Source organism: Drosophila miranda (genome assembly GCF_003369915.1).
Source record: "Drosophila miranda strain MSH22 chromosome Y unlocalized genomic scaffold, D.miranda_PacBio2.1 Contig_Y2_pilon, whole genome shotgun sequence".
In the NCBI taxonomy this organism is placed as follows: domain Eukaryota; kingdom Metazoa; phylum Arthropoda; class Insecta; order Diptera; family Drosophilidae; genus Drosophila; species Drosophila miranda.
The window spans coordinates 36,139,701-36,155,836 of record NW_022881614.1 but is presented as its reverse complement, the minus strand read 5'-3'; the positions used below and the strand labels follow the sequence as shown (position 1 = coordinate 36,155,836).

Here is a 16,136-nt window from a genome sequence, read left to right as displayed (position 1 = left end):
CAGCAGAAGATGCAGCCAATATTACGTTTCTCATAAATATCGAGATTGCATCTTCTATATCATCGGGACTTTTTATTTCCGTGTTGAGGTTGATTCTACTATCTAGTTCGGCTTGAAATACTTCAACGCAAGAGCCTCGAGGGAGAATTTGTTGCTTCATAGTTTTGATTTGAGGAGAATGATGCACTGATGCTACAATTGGCAGGTGATCCGAGGAGAGTTCATATTTAGTTTCGACTGACAGCTTGTTTTGCGCAATCCCGTTGACAATGAAAAAGTCGAGAGCAGAAGGTGTAAGGCGAGTGTTGTATGAGAAGAAAGTTGCCTCGCCAGTGGCAAGGATTTCGCATGTGCTACTGACGATGGCCTCTTGCAATCGCTTCCCTCGACAGCATGATCTGACGTTACCCCACCATGGGTGCTTTGCGTTAAAGTCACCGCCTGCGATGAATCTGTTCCCCAGGCTAAGAAAAAGTTTCTCAAAATCAGTTGTACTCCAAGGTTGGTTGGGTGGCAGGTATATTGAGGAGATCTTGATGCATCCAACATTAGTCGGCACACTCACGCTGGCAACTTGTATGTTTATCCTGGACATAGGTTCGTTCTGAGTATGGGCAATGGACGATCGTATGAACAGAGCAGAGCCACTTTTCGATGTTCCGCTGGGATGATCAGCGTAATATTGATCGTATCCTGGTACGAATGCTCTCCGACCAGGGCGCATATGTGTCTCTGTTATCAACATTACATCGATTTTATTAGCATTAAGGAAAAGTCTAAGTTCTTCAATGTTCTTGACTAGCCCTCGTGCATTCCATAATCCGATTTTTAATTGAAGCTTGTTCATTTTGAAATAAGCTTCTGTACCAGGTCGCGGAAGGCTTTGTTTGCCTCCATCGTATCCTGTATTAGTTTGAACATTTGATCCATTCTACTATTAAGGTCGTTTATAGCTTTTTCTAATATTTTGAATTTGCTACTAAAATGTTGATCTTCAGCACCATTAAACAACCGGGAGCTGTCATGTAATGTGTTCACGTTAATATTTTTCTCTGCACGCGGTCTTGTTATGTCTGCATAGGAGAACCCACTCCTCACATTGGCATTTGAGATGACTTGCGATCCGACTGGGTGATTTTTATTTTTGCTACTGGCAGGCATTCCATCTTCTGGTAGTCTGGCTGTCGGCTTAAGCTTCTTGCTGAGTTCAATTCGGACTGAACAACTTTTATAGCTAGATAGGTGATCTTCGCCGCAGTTTGCACAAATGGATTTGTTACTAAGACTTAGTTCGCACGATTTTGATCCAGTATAGTGGTCGCCAGAGCATTTTCCACAGACTGGCTTTTTAAGGCAGTAGTTTCGCGTATGTCCAAAATCTTGGCATCTAAAGCACTGCACCAATTCTTTACTGTGCTTTGCCTTAATTACTGTTACTCTGTGCCTTCCAATTTGAGTAATCTTAAGTGCCTCTGCAATATTTGGTGTTTTCTTTAGGTTCACGTAGAACATACTCTGTCTTGTTTTTAAGTTATTTATTTCATGATCATCCTCTTTATTTATTTCAATATTACGCCAGTTTGGCTTCCTGGGGCAGTAGATGTTCATGACTGTGAAACCTTTGTCGGTGAAAGTGTGCTCAATTAAGTGTTTTGGTACATTTGGATGGATATCTCGAATAATCAATCTGTACGGCGTATCCTCTCTCAACTGATGGTGCCAGAATTCACAGTTTTGCTTCGTCAGCATATCAATAACTGTTCGAAAAGCTTGGGAATTTTTTGCATATATACGCGAAACTCCAAATCTGGATGTGCGAATGTCATACTCATCAGCTGGAATTACAGAATTGAGGGCGTCTTCGAGTTTGTCCATTTTATTCACTTGCGGCACGCAAATAGCTGGAGGCTTAGGCACTATGCTTGGCTGCTGCTCATTGCTATCTTCGTTTGCTACTAGCCCATGTTGCTCTTCTTCGTCCAGTTCCATGACAGATTCAGCTTCTTCAGATAGCGCTGCATAGCGATTATTTAGAAGTGCTACTGAAGGGTAGTAACAGGTGTAAAATTTTGGCGGCCCTTGAATGGGTGATTTTTTGGAATAGCTGGGTGTGTAGTTTTTTTAATTGTTTTTGAGACTTTATCAGCTCTTTTTTGCTTTTTACTAATAGAGACCATCGGCATCTGAAAGCTACAATCTTTTCCTTGGGATACTTTTTTGGCTAAGCTTGAAGTAGACGCCTCAGCTCTCGAGGTGCTCGGTACTGAACATATGCTGCCAGTTACGGTATTTGCCATTGAGTAATTCGCTGGACATTTCCCTGTTGAAAAAGATAGTGTGCTCGTGGTAATAGTGCTTGTAGTCGTTGCGATCAAGCTACTATTGTAGTTAGGCGTTCCAATTGCCTTATATAGGTCTTTAGCCAAGCTGGCACGGAATTCTGCAGGTGCACCAGCTATTTTCCTCATCTTATCAGTCGCTGAAAGCTTATCACTAAGCTGGGAATGATCAGGTGAGTCTACGTCCATTTTTTGGCACTTCACGAAATTTGCTTGTTACAAATTTGTGATTGCCTAGCATCAAGAATTCTTGCTACTAAGAAAAGTTGAGCTTTTGTTGCCCTTCGTTTGCGGCTGCGCGCAGGGCGAGGGCAAAAGCTTGCCCGCTGTACGACAGCTTACTTCGCTTACTGTTCTTTGTTGTTCTCGTGTTACCGACACCGCTACGCAGTGTCTAAAAATAGATTCTCGTGCGAGATAAGCACACAGAATGCTCTTTGCGATTATTTAGAAACTTCAATGCGCGACACGTCCGTCTTCGACGAATGTATGGAAAGAACTGACGAACAGGTTTAAAACAGAAAAAGGGGAATATGGATGCCAAGGATCTAATATCAGGTTTATCCGAGATTATTCTGGGCATTATCAGAATATCGAATATTCTGGAATATTGAATGTCTATTGACTGCAGGATGTGGCTTTTAATAATTATCAAAAATGGAATGTAATCTATTTACAAATTCCCAATGACCTGAATGGAGGCCACGAATATGATGCTCTCTAGAAACTAATTGACAAACAATGCCTGCCAGTCCTAGAGTTCTTTTTTGTGTGTGTGTGTGTGTGCTCATTAAATTTACACGCACACACAGGCACAGGGCGGGTGGCTGGGAGGCCAAAGCCGACGTCAGTTTTGTGTAATTTCCGTCGCAATCTTCCATTTACAACTTAAGTTACAGCACAAACACAACTACACATGCAAACAGAGCGCATACACATGCACACGAACACGCACGGGCTGTGCGAAAAGTGCAGCATACTTTTAAGCTTTTTTGTTTTAAGAAAACATTTCAGCGCCTATGCATGTGCCTGGGCATGTGTTTGTGTGTGCAGCCCTGGACTAGCCTCTAACTAACTCAAGGCTAGGGTTTCCCCCTTTCCCCCGCAACGGCGCAGGATATGCCGGGCAGAAATTTATTAGGCCCATTTCATACTTTTGTGCGTTCCCTTGAAAAATGACAACTTTAATTTAGAGAGATGAAGAACAGCCCCCAAAACAAGAAAAGGGCTGGAAGACAAAAGCGTCAGGCAGACAATGACATCGTGGAGTCTACTCCGAGCACTACTCCGGCCCCCAACCACACACAGATAGTGGCTCTGGCTACAGTTGACTCCTCCAGACACAGGCACAGCCACTGGATGAGCTGAAGCTGAAGCCGAGGGCTTCACAAGGGGAGGGCTAACAAGTCGCACAAAGTTAGGCATGAAAATAGCTTGAGATGTGTGTGGGTGTGTGTGTGTGCCGATGGGATTACCAGGGGATTTGCATGCATGAAAAAAAATTCCGAAAGAGATTCATTCGGCCACGGGTCTGACCACGCCAAAGGCGAAGCGGGTGCGCTTCACGCTCCACCTGGTGCCCGAGGACCTCAAGCCCGAGCAGAAGGAGCCGGTCGTCATCATAGACGATGTCGAGGAGTTCGACAGCGGCACTGGGGTGCGGGACGTGTTCGGGCGCAAGAGTCCGCGCGAGGATGCGGACGACAGCGAGGACGAGGAGCCGCTCGAGCCGCGGGTGCTGCCGCTGCGGCCAGTGCCGCCGAATCCCTACGAGGACGAGGAGATGTCCGTGGTCTATGCCGAGCAGCACTCGGAGATCCGGCTGATGTGCGAGGTGGATCTGGACTTTGCTTCCAGCATGTGGTACAAGAATGGCCAGGTGAGTGCACCACCACAACTATATATCTCTCTCTCTCTCTCTCTCTCCCTCTCAAGTGGAGCTGTCGGGACGCCAACTTGTCCAGCCTTTTGACTTTAATTTCATTCTTAGCCTTTCACTTGAGCACTTGTCCCCCCTGCATCTGCATTCCTCTGCTTCCTCTGTTTGTCCTCTTTGTTCTTTTTCCATCCGGGGAATGTCTGACTGCTGATGTCCTTCAGGGCCGTAGGTTCCTTCTGCCCGAGACGTCTCGAGTGGCAGTTTTTCCCGGCTTTCCTCTGGCTTTCCAGCCCTCAGTGTCTGCTGGCCATCCCATCGCTTATTTGTCGCGCTAACTGCCGCGCTATGCAAATGGGATAATCGCTATTATTCCGTAGTTTCTGATGTCAAAAGCTCGCGCGTTTGTGCTCCGGAGTTTGTCTTTCAGTTTCCGAGTCGTTGGTCATGGCCGGTGAGGGTGGGGGTGCTGCCCTGCCTCGTAATGAGGCCCCCCTCTGAGGCTGGAGGCGGCCGAGCCACCATGGAGCACAAGTTATTGAGTTGCAATTGCAAGGGGCAAACAAAGTGTAGTCCACCTTCGGGCTTCGTGCAATTATGACGCCACGGCCGGGCTGCCAACGCGCTCTCAGAGTGCGTTGATTGCTCCCCAAGGACATGGTGGCACGCCAGGATAACAACGCCAGGATAGCAACTAACAACTGATTCAACTGCAGCTGCAGCTGCAAGTAAATCACATCAAGCCCGCAAATTAATCACTCGGCGACTCGGGTTGAAGAAAAGCCACCACTTAGGGGAGGAGCAGAGCTGACGAGAGGAAAAGGCGGCAAGTTGCCTACTACTTTGTACCTTTGACAAGTTTATTGAGTTACTAACATTGTCGAGCAGGGGGCACGAGGCACGGGGCACGAGGCTCATCTCTGCTGGTCGGACTCTGCGATGGCAAATAAAATCAACGCCATTGCAGCAGCAGCGGCAGCCGCCATCGCGCTGAGCATTTCCCAACGGTGCAATTGTATTAGTTGTGTTAAAACAAAGGCCAGCCATGTGTGAGAGCAGCAGCCACGAGACAGACGAGTACCCCACACCCGTAATGTTTTATCTAATTTTTGTAATGCAGTGCGTGCTGAAGTGAGAAATATGGCCAAGGAACGTGGTCAACATGAAGGACGAGGAATTGTGGCCCCCTCTCAGGGCTGGGAGACGGACCTAAGGCGGCTATCAATTTCTATTAGGCCCGTTCGCTCTTTTAAAGTGCAGCCGCCGCAAAAAAAACTTCCACATAGAAGGGGAAAGGTCAGAGTAGAGTGGAAAACAAAACGGCAGCGGCAGAGCAAAAATTGCTGTTAATTGGCGGCAACCATTAAATGCAATTTATCAAACAGACGTCAGACAACACACACAGACACACACAGAGAGAGAGAGAGAGAGAGAGAGAGAGAGAGAGAGAGAGAGAGAGAGAGAGAGGGAGAGGGAGAGAGCAAAAGAGGCACAACAGTTGACAATTAATTTGACACAATTGCAACGCAGAGAGACACACAGAGACAGCAGTCAAGAGTCGAGAGTCGGTGGAGCTCCGCACCTGACCAAAGGTGTCCCCAATTGCAGCTGGCTCTTGCCTGCGCCTTCCCCCTGCCTCTTCCCCGTCGTGCGTTTGGCAATGCATTTATAGTTGACATTGTGTAAATGTCGCTGACATTCTTCCTCTCTGTGTCTGTGTGTGCGTGTGTGTAATGAAGCATCGTGCGGCATGTGGTAGGGTAAAAGATGGAAGCCAGAAGGAGGTATGCCCTGCAGAAGGCAAAAAAACGAGTCATATGGGGCAAGACAAGCCCTAGGGCTGGCCAGGAAAAACATCTTCCACACTGCATTTAGTCAATGAATTAATTTGTAATCAGCAAAATCTATTCATGCCACTCAACCGAGTGGCTCCATGCGGTGGAATGTAGACTATTCAGAGTCGATTAAAAGGCTTTTAGTTTCTAATGGCAGTAATGAGGATGCCACACAGGCTGCTCCTGCTCTTGCGGCTTGCCACGCAGAATTGCCACAAAAGCCGCACACTTCACCGCCACCACCACCGCATGGCAGGCAAAGTGCAGCCCCTGCCTCTGCCTCTGCCACGCCTCGCGGCTCTTGCCACTCGACTCTTGCATTAAGTGGCGGTTGGCAAAGTTGTCGGCGTTCTGGAACTCGAACAATGCACACGACCAAGAGATTGCATGCCCTCGTAACAAGTATGTATGTACGGACCCCCCATCGTTCAGGTGCAAGTTGCAGAAGGAATTGCTCTCTGGGGCTCTCTGGGTGGATGTTGGCGCAGAGCTAAGAGACTTGCCAGCTGTTCGTATGCCCTAAGGACATTAGCCTAATCAACGCTCAGTGCGAGGCACGCGGAGAGGGGGCGTATGTTGACAGTTGACTTCGGAGATGGGTGGAGCCGAGTATTGACTGTCCCTGTGAGTTATGGCGTAATGTTTGCACTGCAATGCCACGAGTACACGGTAAGGCGTAAGTTATGTATCTAAGAGTGCAGTCACGGGACAGAACCACTCCCAACCACTGCAGATTAGACTGCGTTGGAGGACGAACAGGTTTAAAACAGAAAAAGGGGAATATGGATGCCAAGGATCTAATATCAGGTTTATCCGAGATTATTCTGGGCATTATCAGAATATCGAATATTCTGGAATATTGAATGTCTATTGACTGCAGGATGTGGCTTTTAATAATTATCAAAAATGGAATGTAATCTATTTACAAATTCCTAATGAACTGAATGGAGGCCACGAATATGATGCTCTCTAGAAACTAATTGCCAAACAATGCCTGCCAGTCCTAGAGTTCTTTTTTGTGTGTGTGTGTGTGCTCATTAAATTTACACGCACACACAGGCACAAACACACAAGTCGTGTGCAGTGTCGAGGGGTGGGCGGGTGGCTGGGAGGCCAAAGCCGACGTCAGGTTTGTGTAATTTCCGTCGCAATCTTCCATTTACAACTTAAGTTACAGCACAAACACAACTACACATGCAACAGAGCGCATACACATGCACACGAACACGCACGGGCTGTGCGAAAAGTGCAGCATACTTTTAAGCTTTTTTGTTTTAAGAAAACATTTCAGCGCCTTTGCATGTGCCTGGGCATGTGTTTGTGTGTGCAGCCCTGGACTAGCCTCTAACTAACTCAAGGCTAGGGTTTCCCCCTTTCCCCCGCAACGGCGCAGGATATGCCGGGCAGAAATTTATTAGGCCCATTTCATACTTTTGTGCGTTCCCTTGAAAAATGACAACTTTAATTTAGAGAGATGAAGAACAGTCGGTCCCCCAGCTGGCCCCCAAGCCCCCGCCCCCAAAACAAGAAAAGGGCTGGAAGACAAAAGCGTCAGGCAGACAATGACAGCGTGGAGTCTACTCCGAGCACTACTCCGGCCCCCAACCACACACAGATAGTGGCTCTGGCTACAGTTGACTCCTCCAGACACAGGCACAGCCACTGGATGAGCTGAAGCTGAAGCCGAGGGCTTCACAAGGGGAGGGCTAACAAGTCGCACAAAGTTAGGCATGAAAATAGCTTGGGATGTGTGTGGGTGTGTGTGTGTGCCGATGGGATTACCAGGCGATTTGCATGCATGGAGAAAACATTCCGAAAGAGATTCATTCGGCCACGGGTCTGACCACGCCAAAGGCGAAGCGGGTGCGCTTCACGCTCCACCTGGTGCCCGAGGACCTCAAGCCCAAGCAGAAGGAGCCGGTCGTCATCATAGACGATGTCGAGGAGTTCGACAGCGGCACTGGGGTGCGGGACGTGTTCGGGCGCAAGAGTCCGCGCGAGGATGCGGACGACAGCGAGGACGAGGAGCCGCTCGAGCCGCGGGTGCTGCCGCTGCGGCCAGTGCCGCCGAATCCCTACGAGGACGAGGAGATGTCCGTGGTCTATGCCGAGCAGCACTCGGAGATCCGGCTGATGTGCGAGGTGGATCTGGACTTTGCTTCCAGCATGTGGTACAAGAATGGCCAGGTGAGTGTACCACCACAACTATATATCTCTCTCTCTCTCTCTCTCTCCCTCTCAAGTGGAGCTGTCGGGACTGCCAACTTGTCCAACCTTTTGACTTTAATTGCATTCTTAGCCTTTCACTTGAGCACTTGTCCCCCCCTGCATCTGCATTCCTCTGCTTCCTCTGTTTGTCCTCTTTGTTCTTTTTCCATCCGGGGAATGTCTGACTGCTGATGTCCTTCAGGGCCGTAGGTTCCTTCTGCCCGAGACGTCTCGAGTGGCAGTTTTTCCCGGCTTTCCTCTGGCTTTCCAGCCCTCAGTGTCTGCTGGCCATCCCATCGCTTATTTGTCGCGCTAACTGCCGCGCTATGCAAATGGGATAATCGCTATTATTCCGTAGTTTCTGATGTCAAAAGCTCGCGCGTTTGTGCTCCGGAGTTTGTCTTTCAGTTTCCGAGTCGTTGGTCATGGCCGGTGAGGGTGGGGGTGCTGCCCTGCCTCGTAATGAGGCCCCCCTCTGAGGCTGGAGGCGGCCGAGCCACCATGGAGCACAAGTTATTGAGTTGCAATTGCAAGGGGCAAACAAAGTGTAGTCCACCTTCGGGCTTCGTGCAATTATGTCGCCACGGCCGGGCTGCCAACGCGCTCTCAGAGTGCGTTGATTGCTCCCCAAGGACATGGTGGCACGCCAGGATAACAACGCCAGGATAGCAACTAACAACTGATTCAACTGCAGCTGCAGCTGCAAGTAAATCACATCAAGCCCGCAAATTAATCACTCGGCGACTCGGGTTGAAGAAAAGCCACCACTTAGGGGAGGAGCAGAGCTGACGAGAGGAAAAGGCGGCAAGTTGCCTACTACTTTGTACCTTTGACAAGTTTATTGAGTTACTAACATTGTCGAGCAGGGGGCACGAGGCACGGGGCACGAGGCTAATCTCTGCTGGTCGGACTCTGCGATGGCAAATAAAATCAACGCCATTGCAGCAGCAGCGGCAGCCGCCATCGCGCTGAGCATTTCCCAACGGTGAAATTGTATTAGTTGTGTTAAAACAAGGGCCAGCCATGTGTGAGAGCAGCAGCCACGAGAAAGACGAGTACCCCACACCCGTAATGTTTTATCTAATTTTTGTAATGCAGTGCGTGCTGAAGTGAGAAATATGGCCAAGGAACGTGGTCAACATGAAGGACGAGGAATTGTGGCCCCCTCTCAGGGCTGGGAGACGGACCTAAGGCGGCTATCAATTTCTATTAGGCCCGTTCGCTCTTTTAAAGTGCAGCCGCCGCAAAAAAAACTTCCACATAGAAGGGGAAAGGTCAGAGGAGAGTGGAAAACAAAACGGCAGCGGCAGAGCAAAAATTGCTGTTAATTGGCGGCAACCATTAAATGCAATTTATCAAACAGACGTCAGACAACACACACAGACACACACAGAGAGAGAGAGAGAGAGAGAGAGAGAGAGAGAGAGAGAGAGAGAGAGAGGGAGAGGGAGAGAGCAAAAGAGGCACAACAGTTGACAATTAATTTGACACAATTGCAAAGCAGAGAGACACACAGAGACAGCAGTCAAGAGTCGAGAGTCGGTGGAGCGCCGCACCTGACCAAAGGTGTCCCCAATTGCAGCTGGCTCTTGCCTGCGCCTTCCCCCTGCCTCTTCCCCGTCGTGCGTTTGGCAATGCATTTATAGTTGACATTGTGTAAATGTCGCTGACATTCTTCCTCTCTGTGTCTGTGTGTGCGTGTGTGTAATGAAGCATCGTGCGGCATGTGGTAGGGTAAAAGATGGAAGCCAGAAGGAGGTATGCCCTGCAGAAGGCAATAAAACGAGTCATATGGGGCAAGACAAGCCCTAGGGCTGGCCAGGAAAAACATCTTCCACACTGCATTTAGTCAATGAATTAATTGGTAATCAGCAAAATCTATTCATGCCACTCAACCGAGTGGCTCCATGCGGTGGAATGTAGACTATTCAGAGTCGATTAAAAGGCTTTTAGTTTCTAATGGCAGTAATGAGGATGCCACACAGGCTGCTCCTGCTCTTGCGGCTTGCCACGCAGAATTGCCACAAAAGCCGCACACTTCACCGCCACCACCACCGCATGGCAGGCAAAGTGCAGCCCCTGCCTCTGCCTCTGCCACGCCTCGCGGCTCTTGCCACTCGACTCTTGCATTAAGTGGCGGTTGGCAAAGTTGTCGGCGTTCTGGAACTCGAACAATGCACACGACCAAGAGATTGCATGCCCTCGTAACAAGTATGTATGTACGGACCCCCCATCGTTCAGGTGCAAGTTGCAGAAGGAATTGCTCTCTGGGGCTCTCTGGGTGGATGTTGGCGCAGAGCTAAGAGACTTGCCAGCTGTTCGTATGCCCTAAGGACATTAGCCTAATCAACGCTCAGTGCGAGGCACGCGGAGAGGGGGCGTATGTTGACAGTTGACTTCGGAGATGGGTGGAGCCGAGTATTGACTGTCCCTGTGAGTTATGGCGTAATGTTTGCACTGCAATGCCACGAGTACACGGTAAGGCGTAAGTTATGTATCTCAGAGTGCAGTCACGGGACAGAACCACTCCCAACCACTGCAGATTAGACTGCGTTGGAGGACGAACAGGTTTAAAACAGAAAAAGGGGAATATGGATGCCAAGGATCTAATATCAGGTTTATCCGAGATTATTCTGGGCATTATCAGAATATCGAATATTCTGGAATATTGAATGTCTATTGACTGCAGGATGTGGCTTTTAATAATTATCAAAAAATGGAATGTAATCTATTTACAAATTCCGAATGACCTGAATGGAGGCCACGAATATGATGCTCTCTAGAAACTAATTGACAAACAATGCCTGCCAGTCCTAGAGTTCTTTTTTGTGTGTGTGTGTGTGCTCATTAAATGTACACGCACACACAGGCACAAACACACAAGTCGTGTGCAGTGTCGAGGGGTGGGCGGGTGGCTGGGAGGCCAAAGCCGACGTCAGGTTTGTGTAATTTCCGTCGCAATCTTCCATTTACAACTTAAGTTACAGCACAAACACAACTACACATGCAACAGAGCGCATACACATGCACACGAACACGCACGGGCTGTGCGAAAAGTGCAGCATACTTTTAAGCTTTTTTGTTTTAAGAAAACATTTCAGCGCCTATGCATGTGTCTGGGCATGTGTTTGTGTGTGCAGCCCTGGACTAGCCTCTAACTAACTCAAGGCTAGGGTTTCCCCCTTTCCCCGCAACGGCGCAGGATATGCCGGGCAGAAATTTATTAGGCCCATTTCATACTTTTGTGCGTTCCCTTGAAAAATGACAACTTTAATTTAGAGAGATGAAGAACAGCCCCCAAAACAAGAAAAGGGCTGGAAGACAAAAGCGTCAGGCAGACAATGACATCGTGGAGTCTACTCCGAGCACTACTCCGGCCCCCAACCACACACAGATAGTGGCTCTGGCTACAGGGAATCGCATATACGCAAACATTCAGCAAACAAATACCCGCCTTGAATGTATATTTTGTATATTTCTATATCCCTGATCCCCATTCTTTCCTGTTTTTGGAGTGTCTGCGGATAAAGTCTCTCCCTCGGAATGTGTTCCACCTTTTTGTTTTTTTGTAATCCGATGCCAAAAGTTAATCATTTCGACTACAAATGGAATTACAATTATGCCTGGACACCCTCATACTTTGGCCAGACGTTTAATTGGCACTTAAACGCATTAAGCCACATACTCGTATCTGTATCTGCATCTGTATTCGAGTACTGTTTCGCCATAAATGTAATTTTATGAAATTTCCTTTTGTTGTTGGGTTTGAGGAGCATTTGAATGCGGCCATACATTTCAGCTTGAATTAAGGGAGTGGGGGGGGGGGGGGGGGGGGGGTAGCATTATATTTATGAGCATTTAATGCGCTGCATTAAAAGTTTCACAAAAGGCGTTCTGCATAATTTCGCCAGTGACATTAGTTTTTATACAAAGAAGTAACAAGAAAACAAAAACGCAAACGCAAACAGCTCTCAACAATTCTCTCTCATCCGCTTCATCCAACTGCAGGTCGTCCACGCCATGGACCGCACCAGCCGAGTCACCGACTACCGCTTCATCAAAGAGGCTAATGGGGCGCTAACCATTACCAATGTCATGCTGGAGGACGACGGCAAGTGGCAGTGCGAGGCGGAGAATACGCGCCGCTACACGGAGAATGCCCGACCCGTCAAGCTGGTGGTTCTGGGTAAGTACTGGCATTACCATGGCCATTAGACAAACACTAAATGGGCTTCTTCTAGATCGCCCCAAGCCCCCGTATCTGCTCATCGACTCCCGTCGCCTCGACGCCGGCAACATCTTTGTGCCCGTCAAGCAGAACTCCGAACTGAATCTGGCCTGCATCAGCGAGGGCGGCAATCCGCGGCCCACGCTCACCTGGGAGGTGCTGCTCAGCCCCGGCGTGGATCGGCACGCCCAGAAGGTGTCCGCCGAGGTGCTCGAGCTGGAGGAGATCAAGAACGAGAAGGTAAGCGGGGGCATTTGGCCTCCGAATCGATTAGACAAATTGAGTGGCAACTGTCGGCAGGACAAGTGGTGGTTGGCACAGACACACACACACATTAGGTGTGGATAACAGCGGCTCTTGGCTCAAATAATGGATCTTCGCATGGTTGCTCCGGCTGGCTGGCTGGCTCCTGGACTTGGCTTGGTCTTGCCTCTGGCTGCGGTTTGGGCCCAAAATTTGTTTGTCTGGCACTCGGGCATAATGAAAAGCAGATCAAGCAATGCACATGCTCCACCTCCCTCCGTGGACCCATCTGTCAGGGGGGTGGCTGTATGTGTGTTTGTCGTTTAGACCCTAAATGCCACAAATTTGCGTGTTTTGCTGGTCGAACTGCAGACCACACCAAACCACACGGCACCGCAACAGACCACCGCACACCCGAATGATCTGATGATTGATTGAAAACCTTGCCAATCCAACGGGGGAGGACGAGTGGGAGTCACTTTAATTTAAATTTATGATGCCGCTGCCTGATAACAGGCCTGACTAATTGGCCATACCACCCACAATCCCCTGCCAGTCCACCATAGCCGTTTAAGCTTTAAAATTTAATGGAATTTTAATCATTCTCCCCCACTTTCCAGGACAAGAATGGCTACAAAATCAACAGCGGGGCCAAGAGCGAGGCCCGTCTTGCGGCCGTGTATCGAGCACATCACAACGCCCGAATCCTGTGCGTGATGGAGCATCCCACCCTGAAGATACGCCAGAACGCCTCTCTCCTGCTGGACGTGCAATGTAAGTTCCACGAATAAAGATCCATTTGGAGACGGGAGATAGCCAAAGTCAAAGTCATTGAGCCCTGATAGTCGTCGGTTATAGTAGGGTATATTCGTCACACTCTTGTGGGTCCCATTTTCCCAGAGCTAGGAGAGAGAGCTTTCCCCTTTAATCAAGACTCAAAGGAGCCGTATTAAGTATTTCATATACGGCCCGAGGGGGTCTCTAAGCCCCACGTAGCTTATTATCTTCTTTAAAGGGGGGGGGGGGGCAAGTCGCGATCACGGCGGACGCCACTGGCTTTTCAGAACGAAACCCAACAACAACGACGCAGCAGCAGCCAAAAAGAGAGAGGAATACACCAAGGGCCGAAAACCAACGGCATCGACGCAGCAACGGCGAGGAATACACCGAGAAAGCAGAAACCCAACGACGCAGTAGCAGCAAAAGAGGGAGAGGAATACACCAAAAGCCGAAACGGTAGCCAACAGCATCAATTCAGCGACGGCCGAAGACGAGAAGCGCCGAAAAGATAAGTCGCCAGCGTCGACGCAACAACGAAGCGCCGAAACAGTAAGCCCACAGCAGCAACGGCAGAAGAGAAACGCGGAAATCTAAAGCGAACGACGCGCCAGCAGCGAAAAAGAGAGATAAAAGTCACCGGCGCAGCGTAGACGCCGAACGACGGCGCCAGCCCTCTACCGCCGCGAGAATGACGACGCTGGCCGCCCACGCTGGCGCAGGATCGGGAGAGTTCTGAGGCTGGAGAAGAAAAACGTGGATCGAAAAAAGGTCGATTGGGAGCAGTCGTAGGAGTCGGACGAGTTCGCGGAAAAATTCGAGTGGCTTGGAAAAAGTAAAAAAAAAACACGTGGCGGCCCGGATCCACGCCAACGCTATCAGTGACACGGGGAAGATCCGGCATCGACGCTGCGCTTACGGGGAGAAGACCCTGCATCGATACTACACTTACGGAGAGGAGATCCTGCATCTACGCTGCACCCACGGAAAAGAGGAGGCTTTCGACGAGTACAAGCGTGTGAGTTCAGGGTAAGCTAGTCTCTAGACGTGTATACGGGCTGCCGAGCGGTGCGATAGGTAGGGAACCAAGAGAGAATAAAGTGAAATGTAACGAATATAACAGAAACATAGCCCGACCACCAACAATCTATACACTAGGGAACCTGGAGGCCCGGGGCTTCATCTTCTCTGCCCTTCCTCCCGCCTCTTGCCCGAGCCTGCGTGCTTTCATCCAGTAGTTCGTAGCCCGACAGGATCCTGAGGCCGCTGTCCGGCGATTGCCTAGGCGTTCTCGGTGACACCTGTCGGCGTTCCCTCCGCATGATTCCCTCCCGTAGTTTGTGACCCTGCAGGGTCCCGAGGCCGCTATCCGACGATCGTCTAAGCGCCCCCGGTGGCGCCTGTTGGTGTCTCGCCTGATCCCCGTAGTTCCCTGGGTCCCAAAGGGGCTGTCCAGCGATTGCCTAAGCGCTCTCGGCGATACGCGTCGGTATTCTCGTACTTGAAGTAATTCTTAGTTCGGCGGTGTCCCGTAAGTGCTATCCGGCGATTGCCTAGGCACTCTCGGCGATGCTTGCCGGTACCCCCGACCCTCGTAGTAATTCTTAGGCCGACAGGGTCCCGTAAGTACCGCCCGGCGATAGCCTAGGTACTCTCGGCGATACTTGTCGGTATTCCCGCATAGCAAAGTTCCCCTTTCCGCGTCGTAGTAATTCTTAGGCCGACAGGGTCCCGTAAGTGCCGTCCGGCGATAGCCTAGGCACTCTCGGCGATACTTGTCGGTATTCCCGCATAGCAAAGTTCCCCTTTCCGCGTCGTAGTAATTCTTAGGCCGACAGGGTCCCGTAAGTGCCGTCCGGCGATAGCCTAGGCACTCTCGGCGATAATTGCCGGTATTTCCGCATAGCAAAGTTGCCCTTTCCACGTCGTAGTAATTCTTATGCCGACAGGGTCCCGTAAGTACCGTCCGGCGATAGCCTAGGTACTCTCGGCGATACTTGTCGGTATTTCCGCATAGCAAAGTTCCCCTTTCCGCGTCGTAGTAATTCTTAGGCCGACAGGGTCCCGAAAGTACCGTCCGGCGATAGCCTAGGTACTCTCGGCGATACTTGTCGGTATTCCCGCATAGCAAAGTTCCCCTTTCCGCGTCGTAGTAATTCTTAGGCCGACAGGGTCCCGTAAGAACCGCCCGGCGATAGCCTAGGTACTCTCGGCGATACTTGCCGGTATTTCCGCATAGTAAAGACCTCCGTATTGATTCTGAGTTCGGTGGGGCCCTGAAGGCGCTATTCGGCGATAACCGGAGTGCTCTCGGTGCAACCAACTGCCCCGTCCCACGCTAAGATCGCTCCCGTCCGCGGGACTGCTGCCCCGTCCCCCATCGTCGGTCCAAAATACGGAGTCCCGGCAAATTATAAATATTGCTGTAATTTCGACCCTGGAGTAGACTGAGATATGTACCCCAGCCCAGGATCGCTTCCTTACAGATGGCGCCCGAGCAGGGACTCCGGGATTCCGTTATGTTTTGGGGCGCTAAGTGGAACAGTCGATCAGAAGAAAGAGTAGCAATGGGAATCGGGACTGTACCAGGAGCAAGCACGGCCAGTAGGAATCATTAGGACAAGAAAAGC

At 50.0% G+C, this 16,136-nt stretch overlaps 1 protein-coding gene across 1 annotated transcript in view; it reads left to right on the top strand.

Annotated features, from left to right (window-relative positions):
* Nucleotides 1–7,844: 7,844 nt before the first annotated feature.
* LOC117193975 overlaps nt 7,845–16,136 on the top strand; it is a 95,934-nt gene continuing 87,642 nt past the window's right edge. The window contains exons 1-4 of the mRNA XM_033398623.1: nt 7,845–8,237; nt 12,267–12,444; nt 12,500–12,726; nt 13,350–13,503. Of these exons, the coding sequence (XP_033254514.1) occupies nt 7,845–8,237; nt 12,267–12,444; nt 12,500–12,726; nt 13,350–13,503 (952 nt within the window). The remainder of the gene's footprint in view (nt 8,238–12,266; nt 12,445–12,499; nt 12,727–13,349; nt 13,504–16,136) is intronic.